Source organism: Stegastes partitus, unplaced genomic scaffold (assembly GCF_000690725.1).
Source record: "Stegastes partitus isolate 25-593 unplaced genomic scaffold, Stegastes_partitus-1.0.2 Scaffold485, whole genome shotgun sequence".
NCBI classification, from domain to species: domain Eukaryota; kingdom Metazoa; phylum Chordata; class Actinopteri; family Pomacentridae; genus Stegastes; species Stegastes partitus.
The window spans coordinates 55,760-71,634 of record NW_007578216.1 but is presented as its reverse complement, the minus strand read 5'-3'; the positions used below and the strand labels follow the sequence as shown (position 1 = coordinate 71,634).

Here is a 15,875-nt window from a genome sequence, read left to right as displayed (position 1 = left end):
CCTTATCATGTTAGTGTGGGAACAGGAATTTTCTCAACTAAACACAGGAAAATTTGTAACTGGTTGAATTAATCACTGGGCAAAGGACCATGATCCCTTTTAAGTGTACATAATTTACCTCAATTTCTAATAAAAACGTTTATCTCAAAAGTAATTTAACCCCCATAAACCGATTACAAAAAGATGAGGAAAGGTACGTGGCTATTTCCAATACCTTTCTGTCAGCAGTTACTGCTTTGATCCTTCCTATTATTAAACCATGCAGTCTGTGGTAAGGACCCAGCTGATGTAGGTATTTAGAAGCCTGTTACTCTGACCTCTCTGTTTATGTAAGTTAATGGAAAAGACTGGTAAACTTTTCAATGCACATAGTGTTACTTGGGCCATGACAGAGAGTGTTCCTTAGAGCTCCTTCTATGGGAGAGATGGGTAATATGTAGAAAATAACACTCTTTGTGAAAGAGATAACGACAGTGGTATATTTAGAGATTTGAAAAATTTGAGTCAAAGTGGTAAGAAAGGCTACTAATTAAGTTCATATTGGGGAAAAGGTGTAATTGGATAGTAGAGTTTTTTTTAACATCTAATTCAGGGTTTAGGTGGGATCTGTTTTGTCAGATAAACAAGGTATGAAAAAATGAATTTCTAATCGAATTGTAAAGAGTCTTATCCTTTCAACATTAAGATAAATTGCATATTCAGGAATGTAAACAGATGTAGACACTTCACTTGAAGCAAAGAATGAAAACTTAATGGAAATTTTAACCTCGTAATCATGAAACACAAGAATGCTGAACATATTGTTGAAAAATGCTAACATGGATCAGGATGCAAAGCGCTTCAGTAGAGTGCAACCAGACTTTTACGCAGCTCTTGAAGACATTTCCCCACTTGTTCAAGATGTTTCCTCAGTTTTAACTGACTGGTGGGGAGTTCAGGTGACTCAAGGTGTGAATGGGTGAAACTGCCCAGAGATGGACCTGATAAGTGTTGCAACCTGTAACCAGGCTCTAATAAGATCCATTGTTGTTTCAAAGGTATAGTAAGGGAGAAGCAAAGTCTAAACAGCAGTGGCAGACGCCTGGCAGACGGAATGGAACTCAGACACTAAAGAATAGAATAGAATAGAATAGAATAGAATAGAATAGAATAGAATAGAATAGAATAGAATAGAACTTTATTGATCCCTTTGGTGCAAACCTCAGGGAAATTGTTGAAACTAAAGGGAGACCTTATAATAGAATTCACAAGTCTTTAAATATTAACCACTGCTAAGCAATATATGGTATTTGAAGAGTGCTGTATTTAATGGGGAAAAGATCTTTAATCCTGTTGTCAGCTGTGGGAGACATTTGATATTGCACGCTCAACTAACAAAAGTTGTGTGATACAACCACCACAACAGGGCCCGAGGTCCATAGTGAGTGTCTTCTGCTCTGTGGTTCCCCGGTGGTGGAACGAGTTACCAAACTCTTCAGTCTGCTGATTCCCTCTCATTCTTTAAGAAAAGACTAAAGACCCATCTTTTCACTGAACACCTTTGCACTTGACAGACTGAAAACAAACAAAACAAAAAGAAACAACCCAAACAAATAATTCTATTACTTCCCACACAGCCTGCGATTGGCATCAACGCCCTATCACACTTGAACTTGCTCTATGGCACTTATCCAGATTTTTTTTTCTCCTGGCTAGATCCTTGCTTGTGTTGTGTCTGCTCTCAGTTATTTGTCGCAATTGATAAAGCGTCTGCAAAATGAAATTGGAGAATTGTAGAACAGAAATGAGCATTATTGTGTGCAGGTCAAAGACCCGGGACACTCAGAAATGGAGTGGAGATGGAGACACAGTGAGATAATAGTGTATAGCTTAAATTTTTTTTATTATTATTATTTGTTTGCCTTTTACTTCATTTTAGATCATCTATATTAGTTGATACACTACCATGATCAAACAGTGGGTGGCAGTAGGCGCCTTTTACGTTTGGTGTGCGACCAGCAAATAAACACCAACGAAGAATTAAAACGGACGAAGTACGTGAAGCGACACGCGAAGAAGAATCAAACTGTGGACGAAACATGGCTTCCCCTGCTGGCTGTGAGCATTATGTGCGCAGCTGTTTATTGAAAGTGAGTTAACTCTGTGAAGTGTGTCGCAGATATTTGCCTTACATACGTGATGAGGGCTACGAGACGTTTAATATGCTGAACTATACCTCTGGTAAAACGACTAGCGCGTCTGTGAGGCGCAGGTAGCAACTAGTCAAAGCTAGCTGGCTAGTTAGTTCAACGCTAGCCGGTAACAGCGAATCAAACATAGTGAGAGAGCTTCAGTATCTGTGACATGTCTGTAGGCTGAATGATATTGTTGAAATGATGGGCGCTTTTAGAATTTTGTTCGTACTGGTTTGTTTGTTAAGTTATCTTAGTATGTCGGACTGGTTATTTATTCTATATGCGCACTGAAACAGACATGAAACTTTGACTTCCCTGTTGTATAACTATAAAACCCAGTTTTGCCAGGAATTCCTAATAGTTGAAGCTACTGTAAAGTATTAGCAGAACCTGCAGTACGAGTATGATTAACAACAACCATCATTGACCTGACTGTGCTTTGTTTAATCACTTTTTATTCCAGGCACCTTGCTGTGGGAAACTGTATGTGTGTCGGCTGTGCCATGATGCAGAAGAGAACCACCAGATGGATCGATTCAAAGTCAGAGAGGTGCAGTGCTCTGAGTGTCAGGTGGTGCAGCAGGTAACTGAGAGAAACAGCTGTAGCTTAAGTGTTTAACCCTGCTGTCAGTTGTAGCAGGAATGCTCTGTGCACTATCACTCAAATGTTAGAAGACTTAAAATTGCATCACATTACAGTGATTACATTACTGCATAGTTAAACATTAGGGCATGTAAAAGTACATACTAACAATTTAGATTCACAATATTAAAGATATTAAAGATTTTTTTCTTTATTCAGTTCAATTCAATAACTTTATTGATCCCCTCGGGGCAATTCAAAAGCTCACTGAGTATTTCATATAAAGACATAAAAACAACCCAAATAAACCATGTCATAAATATTGCATTATATTACATCGGCATTAGCAGGGAGTCAGCGGGTCAGAGGTGGTTGTGCATTTAGAAGGAGGACAGCTCTGGGAACAAAAGTTGCCCCCCTTCTTTGAGTCCGGCAGCCTTGGCAGTGAAGGCAACATGCAGAGGGGCGCCACTCAAATGCAGAGAACAGCGGGTGTGATGGGTCCTGAAGGATCTTGCTGGCTTTCCTTAAGGTCTGTTGCTCACAAAAGGTGGAGAGAGGTCTTACAGTGAGCCAGATAATTTTGGTGCAGATCTTGACAACACTCAGTAGCCGGTTTTTACTCTGGATAGAGTTAAACCAGCAAGTAGAAGAGAAGGTGATAATGCTCTCTATGAAGGAGTGGTAAAATGTTGTGAGGATGTTTTTGCTCACACCGAAAGAGTTCAGCTTCTGCAGGAGATACTGTCATTGATGACATTTTTTCAGAATCTCATCCGTGTTAAGGTCCAACTTCAGCTGTTGGTCGAAGACTGTGCCAAGGTATTTGTATTTCTCCACCACTTTCACAGGCTCCCCATGAATGGTGGGGACTACAGTACAAAGTCTTGTGTGATTTGTGTGATTTGCAGTGAATTTTGCATTGTTACGGAAAATTTCTCTTCTGCCATGCAGACTGGAAGTCATCTTGTTAAACAGCATTTTGGTATATCCAAAGACATTTATGGTGCCATCCGTAAATGTCATCTCACCAACACATTTTGCATTCATGTAGCTCCATATCATCATACTCCCACCTCTGTGTTTGATTGTCGGCACTGTATGTTCACTGTGGTAGTTCTGGCCAGGTTCTCAACAAACATGCGGGACCCCATCTGAGCCTTAAAATAGCCACATTGGTCACATCTAACCAAAGAGCAAGCAAAAGTTTTTTCTTAGATTTTGATAGAAGTAGATGTCACCCCATCTGAGCTGTCACAGAACTCTTATTTCCATTGATAACCCCTGTGCCCGATTTGCTTGTGTGTTTTTCAGAGTTAAATTGTGTATGTGGCACCCTGTCTGTGGCTGCTGTGGCTCTGATTAGTACTACTTTGACTCATTCCAAACTTCTTGATCACTGCTGCAGCTGTATTTCATCAGATTTTTTACTTGTCCCTAATCCTTCTGTATCCTTTTCCGTCTTCGTCATTCTTTTCCATGTGGCGCCGTAATGCTGACATACAGTTGGATACAGCCCATAGGTCCCAAACTGACAAAGTTCTGGTGTTTGTAGTTTATTTTATATCTATGTTCATGCAGCTTGAGTGAATGAAAATCACAGTTGTGTTTCAATTTTCACACATTTTCTAACTTAGGTGACAGTGATCACAGGTGTATTCACTTTTTCTGCATTATGTGTGTACACATTTTTCTAAAGTTGTCTTTTCAACGTATTTGTTTTTAATTATCCATACAAACTCTGCTTGTCAACTTAGAAATAGTGCAATTAGTAGGATGTGATAAGATTTTGAATCATGTGCCATTGAAGTGGTATTGCATCCTTACCTCTGTTGTATACTGTAAATGTCACCTGTTTTTCTTTGACCTTTATGTCATATATACATTTATATGTACAGTGTGGTTAAGAACTATACGAATGTTATGTATTACTCTTCTAGGCACAACAGACTTGTGAGCAATGTCACGTACAGTTTGGAGAGTATTACTGTGACATTTGCCACTTGTTCGACAAGGATAAGAAGCAGTATCACTGTCAGCCCTGTGGGATATGCAGGTAAGAAATATAAGAGTTCAGCTGTTGTAAATACACATCAATAGGCTGTTAAAGTTTTTTGGAGCTGTTTTTTTATAACCTCAGTAGCAGATGCTAACAGTGATGTAAAGTTGCATACACAATTGCCCTGATATTGGATTTCTGTGCACCCAACTCAGCTAACATTGTAAGCAACAATTCCCTGGGTTTTCAGATTTACCACTATTGCACACTGTGTTTTGACCACTACAGGATTGGACCAAGGGAGAAATACTTTCATTGTGAGAAGTGCAATTTGTGTTTAGCTCAGGATCTACGAGGAAACCACAAGGTGATTATTAGTCTTGTTGTGTTCCCGACTTGCACATCATATGTGTTTTGCATGATCAACAGATGAGAGTCCTCACTGCTTTAGTTTATTATTATGTTTTATGTTTCAGTGTGTTGAAAATGTTTCAAGACAGAACTGCCCAGTTTGTATGGAGGTAATGATACATTCAGTGTATTAGGGATTTTTATGTAATCCTTCTGTCTGCAGTTTGATGTGATTTAGTTTTTTCTTTTCATACAGGACATTCACACATCCAGAATCGGAGCTCATGTTCTTCCTTGTGGCCACCTTTTACACAAGTATGACTCATTCTCTGAATTATAGTAGTTGAGTTTTATGGGGTTGAATTATGTGTATTTTCTGTTTTTGCACATCGGAAAAAATATGTGAATCAAGGATACTTTCTTGACAGATTTTTATACAGCTTGATTACATGATATAACATGAATTAAAATGTTATCATAGTATTTGTAAAATAGGAATATATGTATTTAGAATGATGAGGAGAAGAAAATTGAGGCGATGAAGTCAAATGTTGTTCTGATCGATGTTGTCTGTAGGAGTTTATCATAAATAGTTCAAAACTCTGTTATGCCATAAAGATAACATTGTGTTTTTTCTCTTTCCTCTGCAGGACCTGCTTTGATGACATGGTCAGAACAGGGTATGTCTTACAAGGTCCTTTTTTTTCTCGTTAAATAATGGTCTTCATGTGATTAGGTCATCAGGTTACAGTCACATTTCTCCTGTAAGCTGATTACTTATTTTATTTTTTTTTTTTAAACATCAAGTAAATGAGAAAGCTGGTTTCAGTAATTAGGACAGGGTTTCTACAGTAAGATTTCTCATGAAGAACATGAATGTCACCTGACCTTTACATAGGAAACAAGGTTACTGATTAGCTTTTCACAAGTGCACAGCTGTCAACTGTGGAATTTTAAAATAAGGAGAATTTTCCAGTGCCCCACTGTGGGCCATTCGCCCATCCCCACCACTGTCAACATACCCCCACATATACAGTGAATCCTAAAAGCACTACTAGGCATCCACCTGCATTAAAATATCAGTGCAACAAGGTTGGGATTGTCTAGTTCCAGAGAAGGTCCTGACCTCTCTGGTACCCTCCTACCTGACCCATGTCAATCATTTACCATCACCACACTGACACATCTGACACCCCATGTGCTCCCACTATAATCCTCCCTTCCTACCTTTAAAACAGTTTGCTCCATCTGTCAGTCCATGAGTTAGTGGATCTGGGATTCACTGACCCCCACAGAGGTTGCTACTGGAGTTTCATTTCCAGCAAATTAAATTTCAATAGGCTCGGTGGTTATATCTGCTGCCCATGCAATATACGTAAGAACACAGGAGAGTATTTAAATGGAAGAACCATGGGCGAAAATATAAGCAAATCCCAAGAAACAAGAGGGTTGGCAGGTATGCAAGTGTGCATGTAAAAAGACTGGAGACAAGAATGCGAGAAAGACATGCCGAAATGAGAGATCAGTATATTAATTGATCCTCTTATTTAAAATGCTTCAATCCAACATCTGACTGAAGCTGATTTGTGTGCTGTGTTGTCTTCAGTCACTGAAGTGCATGTACAGAATGTTTACATTTGTAAGGTCTATACCTTACTATGTTAAGCACTATGTGATGACATATGTTAACTGTGTTATACAAATAAAATTGAATCGAGTTGAATTAAGTGTGTTATCCAGTTTGCCACAGTTTCTATGATTAATCTAGTTACTGCATGTAAAGACACTGAATGAGGCCATCTATGGCGTTTTTCCTTCTCTCGTTTCAGAGCGTATCGCTGCCCTCTGTGTATGCACTCTGCTTGGAACATGGAGGACCACTGGGATCAGATAGACAAAGAGATTGCTCAGTCACCGATGCCTACTGAGTACCAGGGTGCTACTGTCAGAGTAAGACCTCAATCATCCAATCAAATGCATGTGTAATGTTTTATCTTGTTTGAAATTAGGGTTGAATTGCTGATGGATCAGAATCTCATTTTTTTCATTTCATTCAGTGTTATTTGCACAATTGTTGTCCACTTGATTATCTTTATATGTAGTCTGTTCCTTCTGTTTTTCCTTACTATAGATTATATGTAATGACTGCCAAGCCCACTGCACGGTGCCTTTCCATGTGTTGGGGATGAAATGCACCGGCTGTGGCTCCTACAACACAGCACAGGACGGAGGACTCATCCAGCAGCCTCAGCAACAGCAGGCAGAGCAGGACACTGAGACTGAGGCAGAGACGGACACAGAGCCAGAGCAGCAAGATCAACATGAGTCAGCCACGCCGCATTAGCAGTACTCGCTGAACCATCACGGATGGATTTGACTGGTGCACTTAATTGTAGTAACTTACATGGAGTGTAGCAGTAGACAGTTTTTCTAGTTTGTTTCAGAAAAATCCATCTATTTTCTGCACCTTCTTATGGTCTTCAGGGCTGGACCTGTCCCAGGATGCATTGGGTGAGATGATGATTACACCGCCGACAGGTCGTCAGTCAATCACAGGACCTTCACATTAACATACTGACAATTTAGAGTCATGGTCCATTGGATCTGCATGTTTTTAGACTCTGTGAGGAAACGCACAAAGGCATGGAGACAACACACAAACACCAAACAGCTGATCAGCTGAGACAAACCCAGGAGTGTCATGTGACTGTCAACTGTGTGACAGTCTGTTAAATGTTTGATGAGTTCAGGAACTGCACCATAATTCCCATTTAACTGCTCGCAGTAAGACACTGCGTGAACAGATGTGTCTGTTTGCCATATGCTCTCTGAGCCTGAGCAGCTTAACAACCCTGCAGCTTTGGAAATTTGTTAGACAAATGAAACTGTCTTCAGCAATATGATTAACACTGTTGTAAGTCTGCACATTTACTTATTTTAGTGAAGGATTGATAAAGCATAAGGGTAAGATTCACAGGGCATTTATGCAGGAAAAAAAGTCAAAAAGATACAGAGACATTTTGTGAGTGAAAGAACAAACTTTTTGTTTTTTCCTCATCTTATTTCTCAGTCCATATTTTAGTTCTTAAGTGTGGCTCCCCTTCTCTGTGATCTTTAGAAATTTGCTCTACAAGTGATAAAAATCGATTCTGTTTCGGTTTAATATCAAGTTCATGTTCTGATCCCACAAAATCAAAGTTTTGTCAGCTGGTAATTTAAAACTGTTGTGTTATCTAATTCGTTTGCATACTTCACCTACGACTGTAAAGTGCAACATGTCACTATTCTGATCAGAAGGAGGAGGAATCTTCATTGACAAGTCAAACAATTGAGTTATGCATGTAAATGTAAGTGGTTGACATTTAGATGGTTTATAAATAGACCTGTTCATTGTCTAAAGCTGGCTATGTAGATGACAGGATGGCATTTGAAACATGTTCTTAGTTGTGCCTGTTTGTTGCGTTACACTAATGTGACAATTCCTGCTGCAATGTTGAGCAGCTTTTGAGCATTTACTGCTCATCCACATACAGACAGTGCTGTCATTTTTGCTGCTGAGACAAAATGCCCCGTATTCCAGGATCACAACTTTTTTTGTGTCTTTTCCACCTGCAAATGTTGGGTTAACTGAGTTTCACAATGACAGTAATACAAACTCCTATTAAATAACAACATTGTACTAAGCCATATTGTATTGTCTCCAACACAATTCATTGCATTGATGATCAAATAAATTCATCACAGTTTCATTTTCAGCTGCTCATGAACACATTTGAGGTGTTGCCAGTTAAGGTGTTGATCATACAGCACTTAGTTTAAGCATTTCAAGAATTCTTACAGCAGTCGTCTAAACTAACACTGTTGTAACAGAATTAAACACAACAAAAGGAAATGTGAAATCAAAATACAAACCAAGTATAGTCTGGACATTTTGCTTTCATGCTACAGTGATGGTTAAGTATCAACCCAACATTGTGTATGTACAGCAAGAACCAAACTCGTAACCTAAGCAGAACTAACGCTGAGATGAAGCATAGTTTCACATGCTGTCTCCTCTCGGGGGGTCGGGCTCAGGGGTCACAAACTGGAAAGTGAAACAAACGGGAGCACCAGTCAGGGCGGTTCCCTTTGGGAAGGACAAGGAGGGGTCTACAGAGAATGTTAGAGGTGTTGGTTTGATGACATGTGGAGGAAAGGGTGGAGTGGCATGCTGGGGGAATCCTTGGTATGTGGTGGTGACTTGTGGTTGATTTGTTCCCTTGATTATATCAGTTTCTGTAAGCACTGGGTGTAGAAAGGCCTCTGTGTCTGGTAGGACACGCACAGTGTCAGTGTTAACTGAGTCCTGTGCAGGGTCAGACTCAGGCATATCCTGAGAGATGTCTACGCCCAGAGAGGTTTGAGAAGGATCGTCTGGCATGAGTGGGAAAGCGTCAGCGTCACCAGATGTTTGCGGGTCTTTGAGGTCTGGCAGGGCTGAAGCATCGAGCGGGGCTGAAGACCCTGCATCTGCAACAGAGGGGAGCAGTGAAGGGTCCGGGAGATTGGTCTCTGTGAAGTCCGGCTGCAAGGGATGCTGTGACGGCTCAACCTGAGCGGCAGCCTCCTCTGATGAATTCGACTCACTGGACTCTGAAGACTTTGAGGAATCCTCGCCATCATGCAGACAGATCTGTGTGATGATAAGAAATGTCACAACTCCATGCACATTGCAATACAGTGGTAAAATGTAGAAGAGCAGTAAAGCTACTCACTGGTTTAGACGTTACTACAGTCACCATGAAGACGACGAACAGGGAGGCCCTCAGAGCTGTCATTACTGTTGCTGCTGTGTATGCTGGAACAGATAAACAGGGTGAATTAATGGAGTGGAATTTGTACATCTAAGACACTACATTTCAGAGGTAAATATTGTACTTTCTACAACATTTACCTGGGAGCTGCACATACTAGTTATTTAGCATCCTCGTTAGATTATTCATCATATAAAATATGAGCCTCTAAGACATATTAACATGTTAAAAATCTGCTGCTTTTTAAGTTATTTAGCTTAACTGACTCCTAACTCGTTAACATTCACAACCTTTGTTTTTTTTTTTTGTTTTTTTTTTAACGCTATAAGCTTAGAAATATTTAATTCATTGGACTATTGTGGTGAAAACAGTGTGCAGCACACAGTGGTTCAGTGAGTATGTGTCCCTGTAGATGGAAGACAATATAAGAAACTACAGTTTTGTTGTGTACACACTCATTACAAAGCAAGGCTCCACTGGTACTGCTGCTATTGTTGCTGTGGTATTTTGTTGTCTAATGATCTACAGCTTGATTCAGAAATGTGCCAATGGTTTTTTAAAAAACAGTTAAAGAATTTTCCCTTGGTCCATTTTCAGGTTGGGGAATGTTAACGGGTTAACATCAAGTTTTTCTAGTCCTGTAAATCTGGTGTTGTTTTTTCTTTCAAGGTACAGACATTTATAAACAAACTTTAAAAAGTTTAAAAAGTTCATTTTGCTGATGATATCGTTACTTTTAGAAGCATTTTGACTGAGACATTTTAACTTGTAATTTAAATTGTTTTTTTTATATATCAAAGTTAGAGATCTGAAGTCCAAGTATCAATTCAATCAAAATGCATTTTCATTTTAAAATAAAGCCTCTGCAATGAAGACTAAATTCATTGCTGAATATGGGTGAAAGGATCCTGCAACCTGAGCTGTAAAAAATATTAACATTAGTGAAAAATCAGCATTTCTGCTTTAAGACTCACCTTTATAGTTTCCGTTTCCTCTTCTCACCACAGAGACACAAGAGACGAATTCAAATATGTATCAGTTCAGTCAAAATGCAGTTCAGCTAATGTTACTTCCTTCTCAGTCTTGGATGAATAATAGAACATCTGGGCTGAGCGTGTTTTTATATGGCTGCTCACATGTGTGGGTACAACATACCACCAATCTATCATTTGAATCATGTTCCTGGCAATATAACGTGCAGCTCTGATTTACTAACCATCAAAGAGAAATCATTAAACACCCTGAGATAAACTGCAATTATAGAGTGCTAAAAATTCTTAGATTATAATAAGAGAATATGTATACCAGAAGTGTCTATTCATAAGCAAAGTAAACATGTGTTTTGTGGTTTTGGTGTAAACAATGGGAAGAATCCGGTTTAAACTTTAAATACATCTAGAAGTCATCAGAAATTCTTGGCAATGTCTTAGCATGCAAACTGTTTACAAAGACTGAGACAAAAAGTTACATAAAATGGAAAAATCGTTAAGTTTTATCTGTCAATATCCTCAGTATGCTACAGGATCCATTGATTCCAGAGCTCCTCGTCCAGCAATCAGTTAAATACATGATTTCCCAACAGAACAATTGTTTCTGTAGCCACAGAAGCAACATTGCAAACTCATGCTGATTACATGTTCCAGTGTTTTTTATTCTCATAATTTACCAGTTAAGAACAATTTGAATATAAAAACACGAGAATCAACACATTTTTTCATTTCATTTCCTAAAGGCCTTTTACACATTGATACAGATGTTTAAATATGACTACTTAGACTTCTGCCTGCATCCATGTGCTAATAAGAGTGATAAATGTGTAATTTATTCTGCTCTAAAAGGAGCTGCAGAGTTCGTAAGAGGATGATAAGAGTGTCAATCAAGTACAGATTGTAAATTATCCACAGTATTGATCACCTGTATTTGCAAGCCTTTCAGTAAAAACACTAATATCACAATATAGAAATACTCTTAGAAGCACAAGTCCTGCATTAAAAGTATATTAGCAGTGAAATGTACTCATAATTGTCTCACTCACTTTATCACTGATTATAATGATACACTTCATTTATATAGCACTGTTCTTAGAAGAAAAATAAATGAAAAGGCTAAAAGCATCAGTTACATTGAAAGAAAGCTAATTAAAGCAGTCACAGAGCATTAAAATGTAGCATATCAATCATCCATAAAGAGTTTTTAATTAAGTAATGTTTTAAGAAGAGATTGAGACTGTCTTGACACACCCAAGATGTTGCCAGTCTGATCTCAACAGACTGACTGTTCCACATTTTGTGTGTTTCAACAATAAAACTCTTGTTCACTCGCTGAGACTGAATAACCAGATCTTCATTGATCCAAGAAAATGCCACGGGACACAGTAAAGTCCTTAATATGATTCAGAACACGGCTAATTAATGCTTTAAACATCCATCCATCCATTATCTATACACCGCTTAACCCTCACTAGGGTCGCGGGAGTGCTGGAGCCTATCCCAGCTGATTCAGGGCGAAGGCAGGGGACACCCTGGACAGGTCACCAGTCTATCACAGGGCCACACTTAGAGACAGACAACCAAGCACACTCACATTCACACTTACGGACAATTTAGAATCACCAATTAACCTCAACATGTTTTTGGACTGTGTGGGAGGAAGCCAGAGAACCCGGAGAGAACCCACGCTGCACGGGGAGAACATGGAGACTCCACACAGAAAGAATCCGGTGTCCTCACCGGGACGCAAACTAGCAACCTTCTTGCAGCGAGGTAACAGTGCTACCAACTGCGCCACCTTGCAGCCCTGCTTTAAACATGATTAATAGAATTTTAAAATCAATGCAGAACTTAACAGATAACCCCAGTGTAAATGGTAAAGTACCAGACTAATGTGATCCTATTTCTTAGAGCCAGTACAGATAAAGAGGGTGAAAGGAGCTCTGACTGATGCTGGTGTATGGAGTGTCACAGTAAGGTGCTCCTATAGCTCACCTAGCTGAGTGGTTGACCCATAAACAGGGGCTATTGTTCCCTGATGCAGCGGTCCTGGGTTCGACTCCTGCTCAGGACCCTTTGCTGCAGGTCTCTACTCATTCTTCTCCCCCCCTTTCATGTCTATCTCCACTGCTCTAAAAAAATAAAGGCAAAAAGCCCAAAAATATATATATATTTTTTAAAGTGTCGCAGTAACTGAAGCAGACAGGAGAGCTCTAGTTGGGGATTGGAGTTAAAAGCATGACTAGACCCTCTTCAAATGAGCATCAAAACAGAGATCAGCTAAATGTAAGCTACATTATAATACTGCAGGTGGTCCAGTCCCATAGAACACTAACAGTAGCTGTAGTAAAGAGAGACTTCAGCCACAAAGGGCTAAAGCTACAATAGCAGCTGAACAAACCTGAGTTAACCCTCACAATGACAACACAGACACACCGATGTTCAGTAGGTGTGTTTACCATCGTCACTGTTCCTTTAGACTTATAACATTTTAATAACGCTAAATATAAAGTACAGTGTCAGCAGGCTGCTAGAAATGTCAGTGTATAAACCAAGGTATTGGACAGACTACATTTTTGATCTAACGATGGAACAAGAGGAAAAGTTACGCAGTGACCAAAGTACATAAATACTTTGTCATCCTGAGGGAACGGAAATGACAAATTTCATGACAATCCACCCAACAGCTGAGAGATTCCAGCCTAAATTAAAGATAGATATTGTCATCTCCTCAGCAATACTGCTAGCATTGATTTAAAAAAAACTTTTTTTTTTTAAATGGTCACTTGCAAAATGTATGACAGATATTTAGAATGTTCATATTTAGAATGTTCAAATACTTTGATCAGTTCTAACAAATCTCATCCATTCTGATTCCAGCTTATTATCCATGGAAGATTGCTTGAGTGTTTTGGACAAAGGTCTTCTAAATGAGTTCTATCTGGCTCTCTGATGTTACCCTGCCAATATTAATGTATGAAAATGTTCTTGTGATTAAACAATGTTTAAGTCAAACAACAAACAATCCGTGTCAAAGACTCAACTGTGGTGGTCTGACTAACTGTAAACAATGCTGAAATAACTTCACAGGAAACAATAGAAAATACAGACTGTTTATTTAAAACGTCACTTGCTCATAAATCAGCTTCAGTCCATAGAAGATGCCGCTTCCTGTAAAAAAAAAAAGAAAAGAAAAAAAAAAAGTCAGACAGTCCCACAAGCTCAGACAAAAAGAGACCCTGCTGGTTTATGTAGAGTATGTGAGGTCCACCTCGGACTTGTTTGCATCTGCTGGTGCAGACTGTTTACTGGGAGGAGCCTCCACTTTGCTCTCCAGATCAGTCATGCTGGTTTCCTTTGCTGCATCTGCACCACCTCTCCTGCAGAAAGGAAATGCACAAATGTCAATCTGTGCAACTTTCACAGGCAACTGCTGCTAAATATGGCAGAACCTTTTATGTTATCCACAGACATCAGCTGTAGAAACACATCAAACCATCACTGAATTGGTCACATCAATCTTCCTATAGGTTGTTGTGGGCATCATTACATCTTATTTTTGACCTGGTCCATATAGCTGTACAACATAGTTGTGGTTAGCCTGACCACATATGTCTGGAACTATTCACACATTATTCTAAAAAAGTGCTCAGCCTTAGTCTTGTCCTCTCAGACAAATTCCCTAAATTAACCATTTCTGGTGTGATGCATTTTCAAGAGTCAATTATAAAGTAAAACCGATACAAGCATGTCATAATGCTGCATTTGTGTCATGTTGAATTATTGCAGTTGTAAGTCTGACTTGTAAATGGTGCCAACAGTAACTTCAGAGTGGCAAATATGACTGGGAACTCTGGATTTTTCTGAAAAGTGTGAAACATCCAAAAACTAAATAGACTGACAACTCACATCTGCCAAAAACCATTGTTAAATGTAAAATTTCATGGATTAATAACCTGAGCATTTAAATTAGTCAGGTAAATTTCTATAATGTAGATTCTTTGCCGTAATAATCAAGTTAAATTATCAGGCATCAGGTTTTTTTTTGTTAAAAAAAAACAAACAAACATTATTGCAGTCTTACGCCTAATACTTATTCAGGTAAATTTGCATAATCTATTTTGTTTGGTCTTAACTTCAACATTTGAACTTGTTAAACACTTTGGTTCAGTGTCTGTTTTAAATGTCCTTTAAATAGCTGAATTGACTAAACCCACATTCATTAGATACCGTTACACTGTACATGCACAGTATTTTTAATCCATACAACTAAGTTTTAGTGCAACAATCATGATGTGAATGTTCATGTTAAAATATGAAACTTTATATTTTTATGCCATCTATTCAGTAGGACCTGGAGGTAGCATTGTGTTAGTATGCTGGGGCTACCATACTAAAATGCTCAAGTTCAGCCTAGGAGCTGCAAAAAAGGCTTTAAACTTGTTTTATATGACTTTTGTTTCTATTTTCTCTCCTAAAATTGTTGTTTGCTAATAGGTTCACATTTGGATTTCAATTAGTCGAAACCTCATGTTGGCAGCTGTCTTCCTCTTAACCACCACTGCTATCACAGCAATGATCACGACCCCACAGAGACCCGCTGCGCCGTAGATGATGGGACCCCGCATGGTTTTCGGCCGAGGGTCCTGACAGAATTCACCGCTGTAACCTGCTGAACACACACACGCAGGAACTCCCTTGACCTCCACACAGCGTCCGTTGCCGTTGCATTGCTTCTGGCTGCACTCCTGAGCCTGCAGGTTCATGAGCTGACTGCTGCCATTCAGAGTGGTACTCGGCCCTGGGGCTGCATGGACAGGAGGGAGAGGGGAGGGAGAAGATGTGGAGCTGCGAGGCTGGGTGGGAGCAGAAACCTTGGATTCTGGCCACTGCTTCAGACTGACACCTTTAAAATAGATAACTAGGTCAGTTTCAGCCAAAAACAGATATGTGGAATCATTAAATCAATTTTTAAAGTTTTTTTTT

General features: G+C 39.3%; 1 protein-coding gene across 1 annotated transcript; it reads left to right on the top strand.

Annotated features, from left to right (window-relative positions):
• Nucleotides 1-2,067: 2,067 nt before the first annotated feature.
• rchy1 (ring finger and CHY zinc finger domain containing 1) lies at nucleotides 2,068-8,862 on the top strand. The gene is made up of 9 exons (XM_008287059.1): nucleotides 2,068-2,129; nucleotides 2,638-2,757; nucleotides 4,698-4,813; nucleotides 5,045-5,123; nucleotides 5,233-5,277; nucleotides 5,364-5,422; nucleotides 5,758-5,787; nucleotides 6,937-7,057; nucleotides 7,239-8,862. Exons 1-9 carry the CDS (start codon nucleotides 2,079-2,081, stop codon nucleotides 7,449-7,451), a joined length of 834 nt encoding a protein of 277 aa, XP_008285281.1. The 5' UTR covers nucleotides 2,068-2,078; the 3' UTR covers nucleotides 7,452-8,862.
• The last annotated feature ends 7,013 nt before the right edge of the window (nucleotides 8,863-15,875 follow it).